Source organism: Parasteatoda tepidariorum, chromosome 1 (genome assembly GCF_982258835.1).
Source record: "Parasteatoda tepidariorum strain Cologne lab strain chromosome 1, Ptep-v5.0, whole genome shotgun sequence".
Lineage (NCBI taxonomy): Eukaryota > Metazoa > Arthropoda > Arachnida > Araneae > Theridiidae > Parasteatoda > Parasteatoda tepidariorum.
The window spans coordinates 98,012,283-98,033,460 of NC_141755.1; the positions used below are offsets into that span (position 1 = coordinate 98,012,283).

A 21,178-nucleotide genomic window follows, 5' to 3' on the forward strand; every position below is an offset into this window, starting at 1 on the left:
GTGGGGTAATGCCTGCCGCCTCCACGTGGTGCCCCCTGGATACCCCTCACTGGGTAACTGAATGGCAGGCAAACAACATGATGAGTGAACGAAAAGTCTTGGATATGGCATCATCCGTCGCGCCGGTTAACAAGGGATGCGTTTAGGAATTAGGCAGAGGTTCCTGTTCGAAAAGTCTTATACAGTCTCCAGTAGCATATGGTAAGCCCTCGGGTGAGCCCAGTGCTAATAATGCTGCTTTGCATGCTGGTGAGGCGTCCAAAGGTTCAGGCCCTTCCTCTGATCCCCAGAGGCACTCGGGGGACAGTGGGTCTGGTACCATTGGACTGTCCAAGAGCCGGAGGAAGAAGTTAAGGAAAATGAGGGCCATTGCGGCGAGTGGAGGAGCTAAGAGACCTAGGTCGTCTGGTGCAACTCCCTCTCCCAATGCGCCAACCCAAATTGGAAAGAAGCCCAGGGAGGATGTTGTTCCTGGGAGATAAGCCCAATCCAGCGGAGTGGTTCCCCCTAGTGGGGATAGCCGAGCTGGAGAGGGGGATCCAACCAGGGGCCTCCAATTTGGAGTCTCTTTTGCCTGTGCAACTGGGTCTACCAAGATTGCTATAGTCCTGGAGGATTTTCCTCCGGATAAGCTTTCTCTGGAAAACGCAAATAACATCTTGAAGGAAATTTTGGAGCGGACTGACGCCACTCCTGGTGGCGAAAGACTGCCTGAGATTTATAGTAACCACCTCCAAAGAGGAGCGCTGGTAATACAATTCAATGAGTTTACTGTTGGGTGGATCAAAGACTACTTTAACAACAAAGCCTTGGGTAACCTTTAAGCTCAAGGTCATAGGGGCAAACGAGCTACCCAAGCCCGTGAAGGTTGCCTTTAAAACTAAGGAGCAATTCTCTGAACAGAGCACCTTTTTATGGCGTCTTCAGAGACTAAACCCAGGGTTGAAGTCGATGGGGTGGAGGGTTCTGCAAAGTGCTGTGGGACCTCGCACCTCTAGATGGATCTTTGAGGTGGAGCCTGAAGACGCTGAAGCAATTGCAAGAGCAAATTTTTGCGCACTAACTGGAGTGGATCGTGGAGTCTTTAAAATTATCCACGATCCTAACAGGAAAAAAGCAGTTGAGGCTCCAACAACATCGGACCTCTCTGTAGAACCTGATGTTCAGGAGGACATGGAACAGGAGGATGAACCTTGGCCGGCAAATTCCCCTGATTCCAAGGTAAGTTCAATTGGGGCTCTTGATTTTTCAGAGCTTGGGTTGGACTCGGGGTCAGACATAACATTACAACCTGACTCACCAGCTTCCATGCTTGGTATTGATGAAGCAATGGAGCTGATAAAGGAAGATCTTTCTTCCAAAAAAAACCAGGATAGGTAGGAGCCATTCTGGTTTCATTCATACTGCTAACCAGGGTTGGGTTTTTGAGGTCAAAAAGTGGTTTTTGACATGACAAGGGTATAATACTGGTTTAAACCGTCCAAAACCCGTCAAAAATGTCAAAAACTGAAGTTCGCCAAGAAAATATATAAACTTCAAAACTACCAACAGTTGCCATGCATTATATTGAAATTTAATTATACTATAGGTAATCAGCAGGTTTTAAAATATTTTTTAATTAAAATTAAGGTAAAATAACAGATTTAAAATCTCAGAAATTTATATTCAAATGCATGTGCAGAAAAATTTTGCACAAAAATTGTTTAAATATTTATATTTTGAAAAAAAATTTTTTTTTTTTTGATACTTAAGAAAATTAAAAGTTTATTACTATGCCTTTTTAACATATAAGGAACCTATAACTAATATTTATAAGGAACTTACAAGTTATGTTGTATAAATACAAATTTGATACAAGTGTATAAAAATTTTTTTTTAATGTTATACCGAATATCTTTATTATCCAGTATGTTAATTTGAATTTAAAAGTAGTTATATTTATGAATAATGATAAATATAATTCATATTGTTTATTATATTTATTTATAATTATTACACTTATCATTTTAAAACAATTTTTTTCTCTCAATTTTTTTTCTCCACTTGTATTAAGAATACAAATAATGCATATCTTGAAAGCAAGAAGTAATTATTCAACAGCTGAATATTTAGATATTCAACAAAACTATATAATATTCAGCAAAATGAAATTCACAAGTATTTGAATAAACTAAATTTTCAGCATAGTAAATGAATAGGCTGAATATACTGTAAATCTACACTAACTACCCTGTGTATTTAACAGAAAGCACTTAAATTTGTATTGTCTTATGTTAAAAAGATTATTAAGAAGATTTAAAAGAATATTAAAAAGATTTTTCTTTAAAAGATGTCTAATGTACAAAACTGCTAATGTTTATCTTTAAAAATGTCTAATTTTTAGTATAATCTATACTATACACTAAATTTGGTTATAAATAAATTTCTTAATAATATCACTGCAGATTTTCAATAACACATGAAAATGAATACATAATATTACAAAAGATGTGAGCTTTCAAAAGTAAAAGATTTTGGTTACTATTCAAAATATAAGTGCTTCTTCAAAATTTTAAATTTATTTTTTCTAAAACATATTTAGAAACACTATCCTTTATAAAAAAATATATAAATTTTATGTATTAATTAAATTTCACATATGAATATGGGTTTTTGACATTTTCGACAGTGAGGTTTTTGGCGTGACGGTTTAAACCGTCAAAAACTGTCACATGTCAAAAACCTGCCAACCCTGCTGCTAACCAATGGCTACAATCAAGGTTGGTCAAATCAATCTCCATCATAGCATTGCTGTCTCAAGCCTTATGGCCAAAAGGTTGAATGATGGAGAACTAGATATTGCTCTTATACAGGAGCCTTGGACCCGCAAGGGCAGAATAATGGGTCTCAATGTTAAAGGTTCTAATATCTTTTATGATACCCATTGTGATCTTCCCAGGAACTGCATAGTGGCTAGGTCTAATCTAAATGCCCTTAATTTTGTTAAATTTCTTAACAGGGATTTAGTTGCAGTAAAGCTAAAATTCTATGATAATAAGTCAATCTCTGATCTTGTCATAGTTTCAGCCTATCTCCCCTATGAGGAGAAGGATCCATTAGCTGACAATACTAAGGCCCTAATTGCCCACTGTAGTTCAAGCTGTAGATTCATCTTTGGCTGTGATGCAAATGCTCACCACACAGTGTGGGGTAGTAGCGATTGTAACCAGCGGGGGGATGTACTCATGGAACATATTTTACATTTTAATCTGTATGTCCTTAATAAAGGCAATGAACCTACTTTTGTTACTTGTAACAGAAGAGAAGTCATTGACCTTACTTTATGTAACTCTAGTTCAGTAGATTACATTAATGATTGGAAGGTATCTGGGGCAGTCACTGCCTCAGATCACCAACTAATTACTTTTTCTATTAAAGGCCTCTCAGGACTGAAGGTCGTAAGGAGGAACCCCAGAACAGCTGAGTGGGGTTCCTTTAGAGCAGCTCTGGAGAGGAAGATTGGGAGCTTCTCTGGTAAGTACAATAATGTTAATGATGTGGAGTGGACTGTTGACCAAGTGCAACAGATCATACTCGATTCGTATCATATTTCTTGTCAGGTTACGTCTACTAGCTCCCCAAGGCGAGTTCCTTGGTAGTCTTCTGAGCTTAGTAAATTACGTAAAAAATGTAGGAAGTTATTTAACAGAGCAAAGAAATCTGGAGAATGGCAGTCCTATAGAAACCCTCTAACTGCTTATAACAAGGCAATCAGAGCATCCAAACGTCGCTCATGGCAGACTTTCTGCGATGGCATTAATACTAATTCTGCCACCGCAAAGATTGCAAAAATTCTTACTAAAGACTTTAATTGCAGTTTAAATGCCATCCGTCTTACAAACGGAAGATACGGTGAATCAGGGGAAGAGGCTCTTGGAGAATTACTAGAAGCACACTTCCCTGGATCTCATCCTGTAGAGAATGAAAACCTAAATATTATTACCACAACTACTTGTAGTAGGAATGACTGGGAGGTTGCCAAAATGGTGGTCTCCTATGAGAAGGTTGTATGGGCCATAAAGTCTTTTAAGCCCTACAAGTCACTAGGCATGGACAACATCATACCAATGATGCTTATCCAGGGGGTGAATACACTGGCCCCTATTCTAAGTAGGATTTTTCGACCCTGCATAGCATTTGGGTATATACCTCTCTCTTGGAGGAATACCAGGGTGATTTTCATACCAAAACCAGGTAAGGAGAATTACTTTGAGGCTAAATCATTCAGACCAATCAGACTCACTTCCTGTCTGTTGAAAGCGATCGAAAAGCTAATTGACAGACACTTCAGAGACACTGTGCACATAGAAAGGCCACTGTCCTCCACACAGCATGCCTATCAACCAGGCAAGTCTACAGACACCGCTCTATATGAGCTCTCCTACCTGCTTGAGAAATCTATCGTAGATAAGGAGATGGCTCTCGCGGTATTCATTGATATTGAAGGTGCGTTTGATAAAGTCCCTGTTGAGAGTATCATCAATGCACTTAGGAACAGAGGTATAAACTCAATAATTACCAGATGGATAGCGAATTTGCTATCCTCTAGGTATGTTTGTTCCTCTCTATTGGGTGCAAGCATGAAAGTGCATGCAACTCCCTATCCTATGGTGCATGGTAATGGACTCCCTGTTAGTTCGGTTAACTGCTCTTGGCATTCCCTGTATCGGGTACGCTGATGACGGTGTTATTGTTGATAGAGGCAAACATGGAAAAACTGTTTCTGTTATCATGCATAATGCACTCCTAGAAGTAGCTAGATGGTGTTTTGAATCAGGCTTATCTGTCAATCCATCCAAGATAAGTTATGTAGCCTTCACACGGAAAAGGCAACTTGATCTAGGTAATGTATACTACCTGGACCATAAATTGGAACTCACGGAGAAAGTCAAGTTTCTCGGGGTTTATTTTGACTCCAAACTAAATTGGGGTCTTCAACTTGAATACTGTACCAACAGGGCCAGGAAAATTTTCTGGTCTTGTAGAAACGCTATTGGTAGAACATGGGGACTGTCCCCCAAAATAGTCTACCGGATATACTCAATGATTATTAGTCCTATCATCACTTATGGTGCAATCGTCTGGTGGTCAAGGACTAGATTGAGATCCGCAAGGTTTAATCTTAACAGACTACAAAGAATGGTCTGTGTAGCCCTGTCAGGCTGTCTCAGGACCACTTCTACAGCTGCTCTAGAGAGCTTACTTGGGCTTCTTCCATTGAACTTACGCATTGAAGTTGAAGCTCAGGCAGGCGCATAGCGTCTTATGTACCTTGGCCTATGGAAAGAGAATTCCAAACACTTGTCATGGGGACATCTCGTTTCACAAGTGATGGATTTATCCTCTTTTATTATGCCTAGTGATTATATGTCACTAAGATACGCTTTTCACAAGCCCTTCAAGATCCATTTTCCTACTAGAGATGAATGGCTTAATTCTCCTCGGTGGCTTAAAGGCCAATGCCTGATATGGTACACTGATGGTTCAAAGATTGGTGCCAAATCAGGAGCAGGAATTTATTGCTCCAATGATGGTACCAAACTTCACTTTCCCCTGGGAAATTATGCCACCGTTTTTCAGGCTGAGGTCTATGCCATTATCTTGTGCTGCAAGTTATGCCTAGACAAAGGATTTCAAAATATGACTATCCGCATCTGTTCTGACAGTCAGGCTGCTCTCCTATCACTGTCAAGGTGTAAATTTACCTCTTTGTTAGTGTGGGAATGTTTCTCGGTCCTCTGTGACCTGTCCGCTCATAACAAGGTATCCCTGCATTGGGTACCAGGACATATGGGTATCGGTGGAAATGAGCTAGCTGACAAAGCAGCACGGGCTGGCTCTAATGCAATTTTCAGGGGCCCTGAACCTGCGCTGGGAATTTCTCCCTTCTCATTTAGGTCAACCATATTCAAGCTCTACGGCAAGATCGCCCATGAGCAGTGGCGCGCTGCTGACGGTCAGAGACAAGCTAAGGAGCTGAATCGAGACTGTCCTAGTGTATGTCAAAAGGAGCTCTTAAAGCTTAATAGAAACAGTATAAGGAAGATCATAGGTCTTCTTACTGGTCACTGTATCCTCAGGAGACACCTAAACATTATGGAAATAGAATCCAATTCTCTTTGTAGGGGATGTCATCTAGAAGAAGAGACATCACGACACATACTCTGTGATTGTGAGGTCTATTCTGCTCAAAGATTTGAGCATTTAGGGCAGCATATCGTCAATGCCTGGGAACTGCAAGATGTTCCTGTAAGGTGCTTGCTGAATTTTATTTCAGCCATAGGGCTTTCATGCTAATCATGATTTTAGGGTTTGGGTACAATAGACCTCTGGTCGATGTGCCCTGCTCGTCAGAGCTGCCCAACCTCTAAGTCTAAGAAGTTGGCCTTGCCATACAGGTTAAAATATTACGGACTAAGTGCTTGGTTCGTCATAAACAGGCTTATTTATCCATAGTACTATTCAAGAATACTTTTATTTCATTCATGTTCAATTCTTTTAGCATAGTGGTGATACATCACCAGTGTCAGTAACTGAAACTGATGTTATGCCCTTCAAAATTGTTATACATTTTTCAGTTATTTTGTATTTTCATTTTAAACTAATATATTTATATTTAAAAATAATTTTTTTAAAAATAGATGTCTTTTTTATCATCAGATGCAGAAATTATAACATTTTTTCAAAAAATATGGTGAAAAATAAAAGGTTAATTTTTGAACAAATTTAGTATTTTAAATATGAAAAATTATTATTTTTTAATATTGCCATATTTATCCTTATGCAAAAATATTATTTATCAGTATTAAAAGTATATTTATAATTTATAATTAAAGGATTAGGTATTCACTTTTGTTGTTCAATGAATTGACGAGCTTCAAAAATTATAAACCTTTTCCTATTATATTATATTATTTTCTTTTAATAAGTTATAGTAAGTTGTATAAAAAATATCAAATATTTATTGATACATGTAATTATTATGTGTAGAATGGTTACACCTATAGAACTTTTATCTTTCACCAAAGTTCAAGGTTTCAGACACTTTAAGACAGTTTAGGACAGTTTTACCCAGTTTAAGACAGTTTTACCCAGTTTAAGACAGTCTTACCCATGTGTCCTGTCCAAAACCCCAACCCTGGTTTTTGATAAAAAAAAAACCTAGGTGGGCTGGGATTTTTCAAACCCTGTTTATTACAGATCAGTTTAACTTTTAGCACAATCATGAATTTTTAAAAAACGTTACTGCTTTCTATAAATTTACAGTTACTTATTACACATTGAAATATTATACCAATTTATTGAATTCTTCAAGATTTTAGGAAATAGTTTTTGTTATGCTCTACCCTCGATGAATAGTCTAATTCTAAGTGATAAAAGATTGACTTTTTGTTTTAAAAAATTGTACTGAAAAATTCTTCCGATCAACTATAGTGATACTGAAAAATTAAGGAATTTTAAAAAACTTGTACCAATATTAAGTACTTTTAAGGGCTCCTTATTTTCCAAAAAAAAAAAAAAAAAAAAAATTAAGCAGTTTATAAGGACTTTTAAGGACCGTGAGAGCAATGCTTTGTATAGGAAAAAAATTAATTTGATTATACAAAATTTTTGAATAAATGAGCATAGGTGTTAAAAAATAATAGAAATTGAAACAGTAATAATTTACTCAATTAAATTTAAGATCTCACTTATTAACTAAAGGAATTCAAACTAATAAATAGACAAATTAGCATACGTTTTTTTAACAAAAAAAAAAAAGTTTTGCAAAGTGAAAAATTTTCAACAAAAAATTTTGTAGGATAAAACTTTTTTGGACCAAAAGTTTTCCCAGGGCAGCTGAATTTTCTCCAAAGCCTTGTTCACCTGGTCAGATATATTCTGCTCACTTAAATTTGATTTTAATTAATATTAAAATAAGAATAAATATTGAGAATCAATTTTTAAAAAATATATGTTGAGATCAGATAATTATTGGCAAACAATTTAGGGTGACCTGGGGTAATTCACGATCACTCTGTTTCTGGGGTAAATAATAATCACCTAAGTTTTATTTAAAAAAAAAATATTTTTTTTAATTTGAGACATGGACAGGAATGCTTGTACACTTTACTAAAGTATAACTACATTTACTTAATAATAGTTTTTTGTTTAATCTAACAAAATAAGTGTCTTTTAAACTGCTTTCTGTATTTTCCGTTTCAGAGATGGGTTTCAAAATGTGCACATTTCTGCAAAGATCCTCCTCCTTCTCTTAATAATAAATATTTTGAGTTACTTTCTCTTGTTTTTGATATGACAATAGTGTAAGCTTTTGTTTAATTGTTTCACATCGAATAGTTACATAGGTCTTAAATTATTAAGATTACTAATCAAAAAACCAATTAATAGTTTCAATAATTTTTGCAATATTTTTAAAATACAATAAATAATATAACCACAATTATAGTATGTATTAAAATGTCTCCAATGTTAAGAAAGGAAAATTGCCCCAGGTTTTTGACACTTTTCGACTGGTTTTTGACAGTCATGTCAAGAACTAGTTTGACATCAAAAACCCAACTCTAGTGGGTACACACTTGATCTTTTATTCTGAAACACAGAACTAGAATTAGCCATTCAACATTTTTTCTTAGAAATCCAATCCTCTGCCTCTTTTCTCATGCATATTTTTAATATAGCAAGGCTTTTTCCATTGTATTTCGGATTCAGCATATTAGCTAAAAAATGGAAAGGCTCTTTTCAATATTTTTCTCACATGGACTTAGATTTCCATTGTTTGGTTGGTTTAAGTTTTGGTTCTGTGTTACTTTTTAAATTAAAAATTTTGTGTCACTGATAAGTAATAATTAAAGACCATCTCACTCTTTGTATGCTGATAATGGGCACACCTAAAATGTAAAAAATGAAAAAAGAACTACTGGGTTGTAAAGAATTTACTTATCACCCAAACTATATTTTAAAATATCTTTAGAACTGAGTTTAAATAAAATAAAATTAATTAATTGAAGTTGAGAAACACTTTTGGCTATACCTCATCTAATTAAAAATGAAATAAAGCAGTATAATAATTTAATTTGTTAAGCTTTTTAAAATAAAATTTATGTTTGACAAATCTTCTAATATTAACATTGTATGCTGTTATAGATTTTGTAATAAAATTATATACTATATGTAATAAAATTGTATACTAATAGTATATACCATGTTTTATATTAAAAAATTTAAACCTCAAAAAAATCCTCATTAGTTAAGCTTTATTTAAAAAAAAAAAAAAAAAAAAAAAAAGTTTTTATTTAGCCCTGTTTTAAACAGAAAAAACTATTTAAAAAAAAAACTTGGAGGTTTGCCCAGGAGTGGCTATGAGTTATATCCTTTGAGTTGGTCTCTTTCTGTGATGTTTTTCCCCTACGGTTTCTTAAGGAGGGGGGGGGGGGCTGCAAACAGATCACAATAAGGAAATCTCTCCCCTTTTGAAGTTTTATTTAATAATAAAACTTAATGAATTTTTAAAATAATTTAAATACTATTTTTCTACTCATTAATTGTTTCACTTACTAATAAAACCATGAAATGATATTTATTTTTTCTGTAAACACTCCTTTTTCCAGTCCTTAATTATTTTATTTATTAATAAAACTAAGAAAGAATTTTTATTTATTTTGTAGCTAAATATTTTTTTATTTTATTTATGCTAACATTTTTCAACTCTTTAGTTTATTAATAAAGGTAATAAATGATTATTATTTATTTCTACTTTTTTGTTGTTGAACTTATTAATGAAAATAAATTGAATTTCTTTTATGCTTAACTATTTTCAGGGATTTTTTTGTTTACTTGCTTATTTCTGGAGAATTAAATAATTTTAATTTATGTAAAAAATTTTTTTGTTTATTAATGAAATTAATTTATGATTTTTGTGCTCATTTTTCCCACTTTTTAATTGCTTAAATTTATTAATTAAACTAACACACGATTTTCCAATTATGCTCCCTACTTTTTTCAAAACTTAAGTCATTTAATTTTGTAAAAATGTTATTTTCTGCAATGTTTATTTACCTTTAATCGATTATAAAAAAAAAATTGTTTCACTTACTAAAAAATGATATTTATTTTGTAAACAGTTCTTTTTTTATTTATTAACAAGACTATAAATAATATTTATTTATTTTGCAGCTAAATATATTCTTCCGTTCTTTAGATACTAATGTTTTTTTTTTTCTATAATCTAAGTAAATATGAGAGAAAAAAGTAAAATTATGTACCTGGTAAATGTATTGCCTGCCGTCCGTTGTTTTGGAGATCCTAAAGGAAGTCCTGTTCAGGGAGCGTTGGCTTTCTCTACCCCTTCGTCCCACCCTCAACATCAGATCGTACCACACTTTCTGGAGAAGTCCCCTCGGTGTACTGATAGCGTGTTCAAAATAGTGCCTTAATTTCTTACGATCGTCCATATCCACCATTTGTAAATCTTTTTGACATGTTAAACTTCGCGATTCTCGCTCTAAATCTTTTAAAACAGCTCGGAAAGTTTCATTGGCATCGTTGAAAGCACTATCTTTCACAATGTCTATTTTTCGGTGTACCATGGGCGATCTGTAGTACCGACTAATTGCGTACCTTATTGCAATCAATGAATTAACACTAAATCTTTGGCCATCTTTAGTACGAGCTTGCCCATAAAAGCCCTTCAACATAGCAGCTATTTCACGCGGAGGTAAATTGTTGATCGCATCCACACCATGCTGTACACAGTACTCACGGAACAGTCTCACCCCATACCTGGTCGCCTGTCGAGTTTTAGCATTGTCCGGCTGTATTATGTTATTATTTTCTACTATATTATCCATATGAACTATACTCGATATCACGGCATCCATCTTGAAAAACTAAAAATTATAGAATAGCACACGCATGCGCAATATAATTTTATTTTTAATCCCATTAATCTCATTCGCATAATGAGGTTGCTTTTATTTTAACGTTGTTTTGGTTGGACCTACTTTTATCGATTTTCCTTCATGGAATAACAAAGTGAGGCAACTTCATCCGATACACCACGCACACATCTCCCCTAGAATCCATTTTAAGTAATATCAGACATCAACCATATAATTAATTAACTACCCCGTTTTAAATAATTCAGTAAATGCGAAGCCTGTCAACAATAACATCTTGCACCGGGGCAATGGCATTGTTGCGCACTGCTACACATCCAAAATAATCCATCACCCATAATGTTGTTGATTACGTCAGAAAAATATAAATTGGCGATCGAAATGGGCTGCAGGTGGCGTAGAGCAGAACTCTTTTCCTATGGCAACACTTCACATGCTTTCCCCATTAGCGTGTGGAAAGTCATAGAGGAAGGAAGTACGTTAGTTTCTCTCTTGATTTTCATATAGTTTAAAATCTTTCAACTTGAAACACTATATGAAACTGAAAACTGCATTAAACATAGTTCTAAAGAAAAGTATCATGGAAATTTTAAAAAATATTTTGATTAAATAAAAAGGAAAAATATTAAGAAAAGGTAAAATATCGTAGTACATTCCTATACAACTGAAAAGAGGAGGAGAGGGAAGGGAGAAGGGCTGAAAGCATGAAACCGGTCTCTCCCCAGATGGCGTATTCGAGTGTTGCGATCGCGAATTGTAGCACGGTGGCGCGCGCAACGTTTAAGTATTGTTCACAAAAATTTAAGTTTTTAAAACGATTCTCATTGAGTCTCAAAATTTCGAAAAGTGTTAAATTTATTAAAAACCTTATCTAAAAATTAGAAAATAAATCGTTGTCATTAGTTTATTATTCATTATCAAATTTTCCATGCGAGCTCTAAACACATTTTTATCAAAGCACTGAATTTTGATTATTGTTAGTTGTACACAATAAAAAGTTGCGAAAAATAAAAATTAGTCGAAAGAAACCAGCATAAAATTTTTCTGTCGGTTGAGCCTAAATCTGCATTATCTTTTATGAATAGTTTTTTATCGCAACACTGTTAATAATACCAGAATATCAATATGCGCTGATGCGGAAAGTTCATTTCATCTCTATTTTCAATTGCCTCCTCTGCCGATTGTAAACAGCAAGAAAAACGTGCATTTGTTTTCTTTCAATAATGGCAGATTACTTGGGTTTCGATAATTTAACTCCTAACGAATTAGCAGCTCCTATTAAAACTATTGAAGTAAGTAATTTTATTGTTATTTGCTATTTAAAAACACCTTGTTTTTTGAATTTGCAATTACAAGTTGAAATTTTGTTTACACATATCTTTGACTTTTAAAGTTTTTATTTATTTTTTGTTTTTAGTCTCAAAAGAAAAAAAAATAATAATAAATAAGTAGTGGAAAAACCCGAGCTAGAAATTTCACAATATATTTACAAAATTAATAAATGATAATAATGTTTGCTTATTTTTGTCAACTGAGAGTAATATATTTAATAACAATGTTGCTGCAATTGTTTATGGTGCTTGAAAACGGCTAATTTTAAGTACTTTGTTAAATAGCTAAAAATTAAATTCAATCTAAATAATAAACTAATTTTTTTTATATCGTACCATGTGAATCAAACAATTGAAAAAAAAAATAATTTTTTTAATTAAAACATAATAATTATATCTTAATAAGCATATGTTTTTTTATTCCTAAAATTACAAATGTAATAAGAATAAAAAAATAATAATAAGCATTAAACAAACTTATTAAATTGTTGGATATGTGTAGTTGCTGTAGTTATATTTGCATTCAAGTTTAAGATTTTGTTTTTAACAAAGAAATCACAATTTTTACTGCCAAATTTCTTGTCCAAAAGTTTTAGAAAATAAAATTTTTATGCTCTTCAGAATTAGCTGTTTAGTATTTTTGCTCTTTCATTAAGAAAAAAGCTGATTTATCTGTCAGGATTGTGCCTACAACCTACACTAGATAGTTTCCTTAATTCTTCTAATTTAAATGAAATATCTACTTCTCTATTTATTGTAGCAACCTTGAGGAGACTTAGAATAAAATTTAAGAATATTTTATTTCACTTTTAAGTGTTTATACTTTATTTTAATTCTGCATTTGAGAAATGATGCAATTTTAGTTAATTTTTGCATAAAGAAAAATTGCTGATAATTCTTTTAAAACCATCCTCTGTTTAAATTTTTTTTTTTTTTTTAAGGATAAAGGAAAATTAGTGGCAGCATTTTTGAAAACCAAAGGCTTAGTTAAACAACATATTGATTCATTTGATCATTTTATCAATGTTGGGGTAAGTTGTTTGATCATTATTTAATTTTTGTTTTAATCTTTTAAGAAGACCACTTAATTAAAAAAAAAAAAAATTATAAATGTGTACTCGAAATGTAAATTTTGACTGAGTGTCATGAGAATTTTTAAAGGGTAATATGTTTACATATTATATTTAAATTTTTTGTGTTTAATTAATCATGACAACCACTATATTTTATTTTTCTATTGCCAAATTATATTATGTTCTATTATAACATTATATATATGCTATCTCATTCTTTGGTTCTTCACTTTACTTATTTAATTAGGTAATACTTATCATTTAAGTTAATTAAATACAATCAGTTTGAATAACTGAAATAGTTTAATTATTTTAAAATTTTTGAGATTATTTAGTTTTTTATAAGTCTTGCAGTCCTAAATAGATGGGACTAAATATTACATAGTATAATTTTTTTTTTTGTAAAATATTTAAAACCTATACATGAAGTGGTAAAAAAAAATTAGCTGACTGATGCAATCTGCATTAATAATTGTATCGACTGGACTTAGTGGATGACAGCGAGTACAGGCATGCAGCAACTTGAAACGCGTTGCTCATCCAGTACATTTATAAGAAGGAACAACATCTCATCTGCCTGAAGGGATATTTTCCTGACCGAACTGATGAAGTGCAAACTTCTTGATTTGATTTAAATGGCAGTTAACTTACATCAGACTTTCTGAGGAAGTGCGTAGGCTTGAAAGATACTTAGGTGGACATTTAAATGTTTCACCAACTACGTAGGAATTCGCTCTTCTTTTTCTTCTTGATACCATGTTATGCTGCAATTTTAATTTCATGTAATCATAGCAGGGTTGGTAGGTTTTTGACATGTGACAGTTTTTGACAGTTTAAACCATGGTTTAAACCGTCACGTCAAAAACCTCACTGTCAAAAATGTCGAAAATGTCAAAAACCTATATTCATATGTGAAATTTAATTAATACATAAAATTTATATATTTTTTATAAAGGATAGTGTTTCTAAATATGTTCTAGAAAAAATAAATTTAAAATTTTGAAGAAACACTTATATTTTGAATAGTAACCAAAATTTTGTACTTTTGAAAGCTCACATCTTTTGTAATATTATGTATTCATTTTCATGTGTTATTGAAAATCTGCAGTGATATTATTAAGAAATTTATTTATAACCAAATTTAGTGTATAGTATAGATTATACTAAAAATTAGACATTTTTAAAGATAAACATTAGCAGTTTTGTACATTAGACATCTTTTAAAGAAAAATCTTTTTAATATTCTCTTAAATCTTCTTAATAATCTTTTTAACATAAGACAATACAAATTTAAGTGATTTCTGTTAAATACAAAGAGTAATTAGTGTCGGTTTACAGTATATTCAGCCTATTCATTTACTATGCTGAAAATTTAGTTTATCCAAATACTTGTGAATTTCATTTTGCTGAATACTATATACATAGTTTTGTTGAATATCTAAATATTCAGCTGTTGAATAATTACTTCTTGCTTTCAAGATATGCATTATTTGTATTCTTAATACAAGTGGGGGAAAAAAATTAAGAGGTAAAAATTGTTTTAAAATGATAGGTAAGTGTAATAATTATAAATAAATATAATAAACAATATGAATTATATTTATCATTATTCACAAATATAACTACTTTTAAATTCAAATTAACATACTGGATAATAAAGATATTCGGTATAACATTAAAAAATTTTTTCATACACTTGTATCAAGTTTGTATTTATACAACATAACTTGTAAGTTCCTTATAAATATTAGTTATATGTTCCTTATATGTCAAAAATGCATAGTAATAAACTTTTAATTTTCTTAAGTATCAAAAAAAAAAATTTTTTTTTTCAAAATATAAATATTTAAAAAAAATTTGTGCAAAATTTTTCTGCACATGCATTTGAGTATAAATTTCTGAGATTTTAAATCTGTTATTTTACCTTAATTTTAATTAAAAAATATTTTAAAACCTGCTGATTACCTATAGTATAATTAAATTTCAATATAATGCATGGCAACTGTTGGTAGTTTTGAAGTTTATATATTTTTTGGGCAAACTTTAGTTTTTGACATTTTTGACGGGTTTTTGACGGTTTAAACCAGTATTATACCCTTGTCATGTCAAAAACTACTTTTTGACGTCAAAAACCCAACCCTGAATCATAGAATGTATTTTATCATTTTTTTAAGAACTTTTTTTTAAAAAAAATTATAAATTGCATTGCTGTTAGCATTTTAAAATGACTTTGCTCTAGCATTGACTGTTTTGTATTGTTAAAATATTTAATTGAACTTCAAAATGTCATTTTCCTGGCATGTCCCAAACAATGTTTCCAATAATAACTAGCTTCAAAACTTCCCATAAATTTTTTAATGTCTAATTTTTTTTAATCTCAACCAGTGTAAGCATTTCTAGAATATACGCAGAGGGTATTATTTACAAAGACTTCATTTAAGAAATTTTTTTCTGTCAATAATTTGTTTGTCCCAAGAAAATGTGTCATTTTCCTGGCTACTTTTATTTAGTGGTTTATAACCAAAATAGATAGAGCCAGCAATCAATATCTTATGTTAATAGATTGATTAGATACCCTCCTATCTGAACATGTCTTGTTGCATGAATAAAGAACCAATTTTCTGGTTCAAAATCTATTTCAAAAAATTTTTCACGATGAGTAGGTTTTTGTGTTGTCACTCTCCTGGCTTCTCGAAATCATTGATAACATAAACTACATAGATTTATCTGAGTTATTTTAAGAAATCCTGTTATTTTCTGAAGAATGTAAACGTCTTAGGCTAAAATATTAAATTAGAGTCAAGTTATACGCTATAAAATATGTAAAAGTTATATGCGAATTTGTCATTATCCTGGCTGTCATTTTCCTGGCTTATGAATTCCAGGACATTGAAGTGTTACCAGAATTTTTTTTTACTGCTAATACTGTAAGGAGGAAAAGCAAATACTAACCTAATACCAAGTTTATATATGATTGTTATATGGTTGGATGTAATCAAAGTTATTTATTTATTGATTATAATACACAATTTTATTCTGTACATAGCAGCAACAAAAAATTTTTTTGATTCTTTCTACAGTGGATAAAAAGAATTAATTTAAGCAATTTATGGTCTATATAACAAAAAGGCTTAAGTTGAATTACTTACTGTTAACTTAAAATGACTGTTTTTTAAACTTCTAAGCTAATATGTCATTTTCCTGGCATTCAAGATTTGGTGAATTTCTATTTTATTTTTTTTCGCGAGCAAATGTCAATAAACTACACTGCTGTCTGTAAGATATTAATAAATGTAACTAAAGAAGTATACAAAAAAAATTATAGATTATTTTGAAGACTAAATTTGAAGAAATTTTTTGGTCCAAAATGTCATGTTTAAAAAGAATCACCCATATACACTGGTGTGCAAAAGTCTTTTCTCAAATTCCTTATTCAAGATTTATGTTTTAAAAATTCAAATAAAAATCAATTTTAATTAGATTCTAATACCACTTGGAGCATATAAGTTTTATTATGCAAAACTTGAATGAAGAGAATTTATAAGTTTATAAGGGTCTTAGTAAGTGCTAGTTGTCCCTTTTATTTTATTATTCTAATCAAAACGCTTTCTCACTCTTCTAAATTCACATCCTGCCCTTAAATTTATTTTTGGCTCAAGTATGCATTAATTAAAAGCAAGATATTTTCCCCTTTGCTCTCTGTGGGAATCGCTTGACCTATCTGATAAACCAATTACAATTACTAAGATTTCCCTCTTTCCTAAATTTAAAACATTTTATGGTTTTACTTTGCAAGATTTTTCCTAACATATAATGAAGAAACACAACTTTTCGTGACCACTTTTATGACTGCTCTCTGTCTAATAATTAATAAATAAATTTTGTTCCCTCCTTCCCTGTCTAAGACATGTTTTTATCCTTCCACTCGGCAACGACGTTATATATATATGTGTGTGTGTGTAACTAATAGAATGAAGGACATTTTGCACCAGTTCATAAGAGCAAAATATCCTGTAGAGTAGAAACTTACTGATACAAATTTTGTCTTTTTAGATCAAAAAAATTGTCCAAGCAAACGAAAAAATTGTTTCTGATGTGGACCCATCATATTATATAAAGTAATTTATTTTTTTAATTTCTTTCCTATTTAGTCATTATTTTATTGTGATCTTGGATGAAATGTGTTGTCTCGTGTGACTGAAAATATGTTAATAATATGTTCGCAATGTGATGATTCTATATAAGCTTTGGATTGTTGTTTTAAACGTTTTAATTCTAAGAAATGTTTAGATTAAATCTACGTATGTTTTTATTATTGCTTAAGTTTTTTGTGTGAAAATGATGAAATCTATATTTTAAAGGTGGCATAATTTCACACTATGAAATAGTGTCATATCTAATTTCTATAATGCCCTCTTGTTTAAATTCACTTCATCATCTTGCTTGAGTTTATCCAGAAGAAGATATATAGTATATTTCGTTTGTATAGCTATATCTAGGTATAGCTATATCTTTAGTACGACTACTCCCCCTTCCGTTATAATGACAACTACCTGAAGTTCCGTTTGCCATTTAATTGATGCAATGTTATATTATTGCCCATTAGAACGTCTGAGTTAAACTGTTCATTCTAATATAGCACCTGAATTTTTTTTTCAATTCTCAGAAAATCACTCCGAAAGCAGGTGTTTGACATTTTTCTGCTTTCAAGACAAACATTCTTCCATTGAAAACGAGTTAATCGATAACAAGAGTCTTAAGAAAAACCTTCTTAAACCACTATTTCTTTTGATGTTATCATTCAATAATCATGAAATATCTTTAATTTTCTATGAATAAAAAAGAGTGAAATGACCACCGATTTCTTTTAAATTTTTTTTTGCCTAGGTCTAATTAATGGTCAAAAGAATCGTGAAATATTAATAATAATTCTATCATTTTTTTTCCTGTTTAATTAAGATACCTTTCTGTGAGTGTTGGAAATCCTACAATTGAAGAGGGATATCAAATGATGAATTTGACCACTCCTCATGAAGTGAGTATTAACATCTTTATCATATTAATTTAAGATTTTGATGTATAAAAGCCACTTTTCCTGACCAAACAATTTTTTACAGTTTTTTAAAAAGGAAAAGGCATGCTTAGATGTTACAGAAAAACTAAATCTGTGTTGTATTTCACATTTCAGGTCAAAATTTCTTGTTTCTAAACTTTTTATATATTTTTCATGCTAGTGAATCTTAAAGCTAAGTAATTGTAAGCTTATAATTCACTATTTAAAAAGCACCAAATAATCATTTGCTTTCATCCTAAGTATGGTTCTTTAATTTATAAAGATGAATTTATTTTTCAAGTAAGTAACGAACTAAATGGATAGATTTGAAATGAAATGTTTAGTCGAGACAACCGATGGATTTAAATTTTGAAGACATGTACAGTGTGTAAAAAAAAAAGGTCCATTCTGAATAACTTTTGATCTAATGATCAACTGTTAACGTTCTAGGACTCAATCTTAATGACTCTAGTGACTTTAAATATACTAATAAATAAAGACGATAAAGTTATGAAATCAGACTAACGCCAAAATGCACTTTCTCTGAATAAACATACCATTTGTTTTGACGGATTCGGATATCTGACCCCAAAAATATAGGGGGTATGCCCACTCTTGAAAATATGGTCACAATAGTTTGGTCAGGAGAGCAGTCTAAGGTTTGCACCCCTTAATGTTACTTTTTTGTGCATTTCACTATATCTTGAGAACTTTTTAAGCGAGTTAAAAAATGTTTGCTCTCAATTATAAAATTCAAATATAATGCAATGCAAAAAATATTTTTTAATAAATATTTATTATTTTTTATTATTTCGTTTAACAGTGGTCGAAAAACTTTTTAATTGTAAGGTATACAATTTCAACATTCGTACAGACTCCTTATACTCCTTAGAAACTCCTTGGAAATAAAAAAAGTCTCCAAGGAGTACTTGGAACTACTTAGATTTCCAAGTTAGTCCTTAGAAACGCCTTAGATTATTGTGTTGCATAGATGAACTTACTAAGTTCGCTGATAAATTTGCTGTCCAAGCAGGGAAACTAAATTATATGACTTAGCTGCCAAAATCTAATAGTTTAAGAATAACTTTAAACGAAAAAAAAAATAACAGTAAATAATTTTAATTTTACATGTTACAAGCAAACTTAATTTACTGTGATTTTTTTTTTTTTTTTTTTGTATAAAATGCCTTAGATTTTCTTATGTATTCAAATTAAAAATATAAGATTGGTAGGTTTTTATGTTAATCTTTAACATCTGTTCTTTAACAAGATTTATTAAAATATTTGAAACTGGAAAGTGTGTTTATGTGTAAAAGTGATAACTTTATTTTTCTTGATGAAGTTTGACAAAGTCAAAATATATTTCAAAAAGGCTAGAAAAAAAATATGCAAAATATAAATTTTTTCGAGTTCCTTATAATAACTGCTTTTTAATTAAAAACTGTCTAGCTATCTTTTACACAAAGTTTTTAAATTTTTGATAAGTCCTTAAAATTTTGAACTCCTTGGATACTCCTTGGATTTCTTCTTCAGATCTCTGTATGAACCCTGCAATTTTATGCATCATTTTAAAGAAGATAATTTTGCATGGCAAAATACAAAATTTGACCAATATCTGTTGACTAGTTCCTGAGAAATTTAATTTAAAAATAGTAAGATATTTAAAATTCGATTTCTCAGGACTATTCAACTGATTTTGCTCAAATTTTGTATTTTGCCTTGTAAAATTCCTTTAAAATGATGGAAAAAATTTCGCCCTACAATTCAAAAGTTTTTTGACCATTTTTAATTAAGATAATCAAAAATAGAAAATATTTACTGAAATTTTTCAATTCACTAAAATAGTTCTCGAGATACAGGGAAATATGCAGAAAATAAAATTAATGTTAAGTGATCCAAACTTTGGGGGTCTCTCCTGACCATACTATTGGAACCATCACAGATTGCGGCTACCCCTTAGGTTTTGGAGGTCAGAAATATGTGTCCGTCGAAAAAAAGGTATGCTTATTCAGAGAAAGTATGTTTTTGTGTCTGACTTCTTATATTAAAATATAGTCTGCATATCTCTTGAATGTTTTGAATACCTCTTCTTATCATCTTTGTGTTTTATAAACATGCTGGCAGTGACAAGTTATACTTACCAGTCACTGCTCGTAAAAATAACTTATGAATAAAATAAATTCAATCCATCATATCATATTTCTATAGCTTGAATAGTTTCAATCATATTTTTATGGTCAAAATTAGACATCATTCAAAAGATTGTTTTCCAAGGATATGATAGTTTGATTGAAAATATTCTGTGTGAATACTATTTGTCTGAATTTTTTATTTCCTAATATTGTTGATATATTTTATTTTCAGTGCCGTTTGCGAGATATAACCTACAGTGCACCCATCACTGTCGATGTGGAATTTGTTCACAATCAACGAAGAGCTATTAAAAAAGATGTAAATATTGGAAAGTAATGTGTTTTACTTTTTAAATTTTGTCTTTATTTAACTCAATATATCATCTGCATATAAATGAACTCATAGAAATTAGTAACAACTCTGTAAATGTTTGCCCCTTAATTTCACCAAAATGTGAACATTACTACATTTTGATATAAATGTGTTACCTTTGACTTATCTGTAATAAAATAATTAAAATTAACTAGGCACAATTTCGTCGACTAGCAAGTTGCAAATTGCTTTGCTAGGAAAAAACCAATTAGTTACAGAGAAGCGCAGTATTAAAAATTGTTAGTAACTTTTGATGACCTGGATTTTTGATCATTTTTC

The 21,178-nt window shown here is 31.1% G+C and overlaps 3 protein-coding genes across 3 annotated transcripts in view; 2 read left to right on the plus strand and 1 right to left on the minus strand.

Moving 5' to 3' along the window:
• LOC107438031 (uncharacterized) overlaps positions 1-11,293 on the minus strand; it is a 38,333-nt gene extending 27,040 nt beyond the window's left edge. The window contains exon 1 of the mRNA XM_071179404.2: positions 10,305-11,293. Coding sequence (XP_071035505.2) covers positions 10,305-10,919 — 615 coding nt within the window. The 5' untranslated portion in view covers positions 10,920-11,293. The remainder of the gene's footprint in view (positions 1-10,304) is intronic.
• Positions 1-21,178, plus strand: part of LOC147816631 (uncharacterized) — a 232,610-nt gene that overhangs the window by 36,161 nt on the left and 175,271 nt on the right. The window lies entirely within an intron of this gene.
• Positions 11,698-21,178, plus strand: part of Polr3B (RNA polymerase III subunit RpIII128) — a 44,624-nt gene continuing 35,143 nt past the window's right edge. The window contains exons 1-5 of the mRNA XM_016050188.4: positions 11,698-12,229; positions 13,210-13,299; positions 17,395-17,459; positions 18,301-18,376; positions 20,759-20,859. Coding sequence (XP_015905674.2) covers positions 12,161-12,229; positions 13,210-13,299; positions 17,395-17,459; positions 18,301-18,376; positions 20,759-20,859 — 401 coding nt within the window. The 5' untranslated portion in view covers positions 11,698-12,160. The remainder of the gene's footprint in view (positions 12,230-13,209; positions 13,300-17,394; positions 17,460-18,300; positions 18,377-20,758; positions 20,860-21,178) is intronic.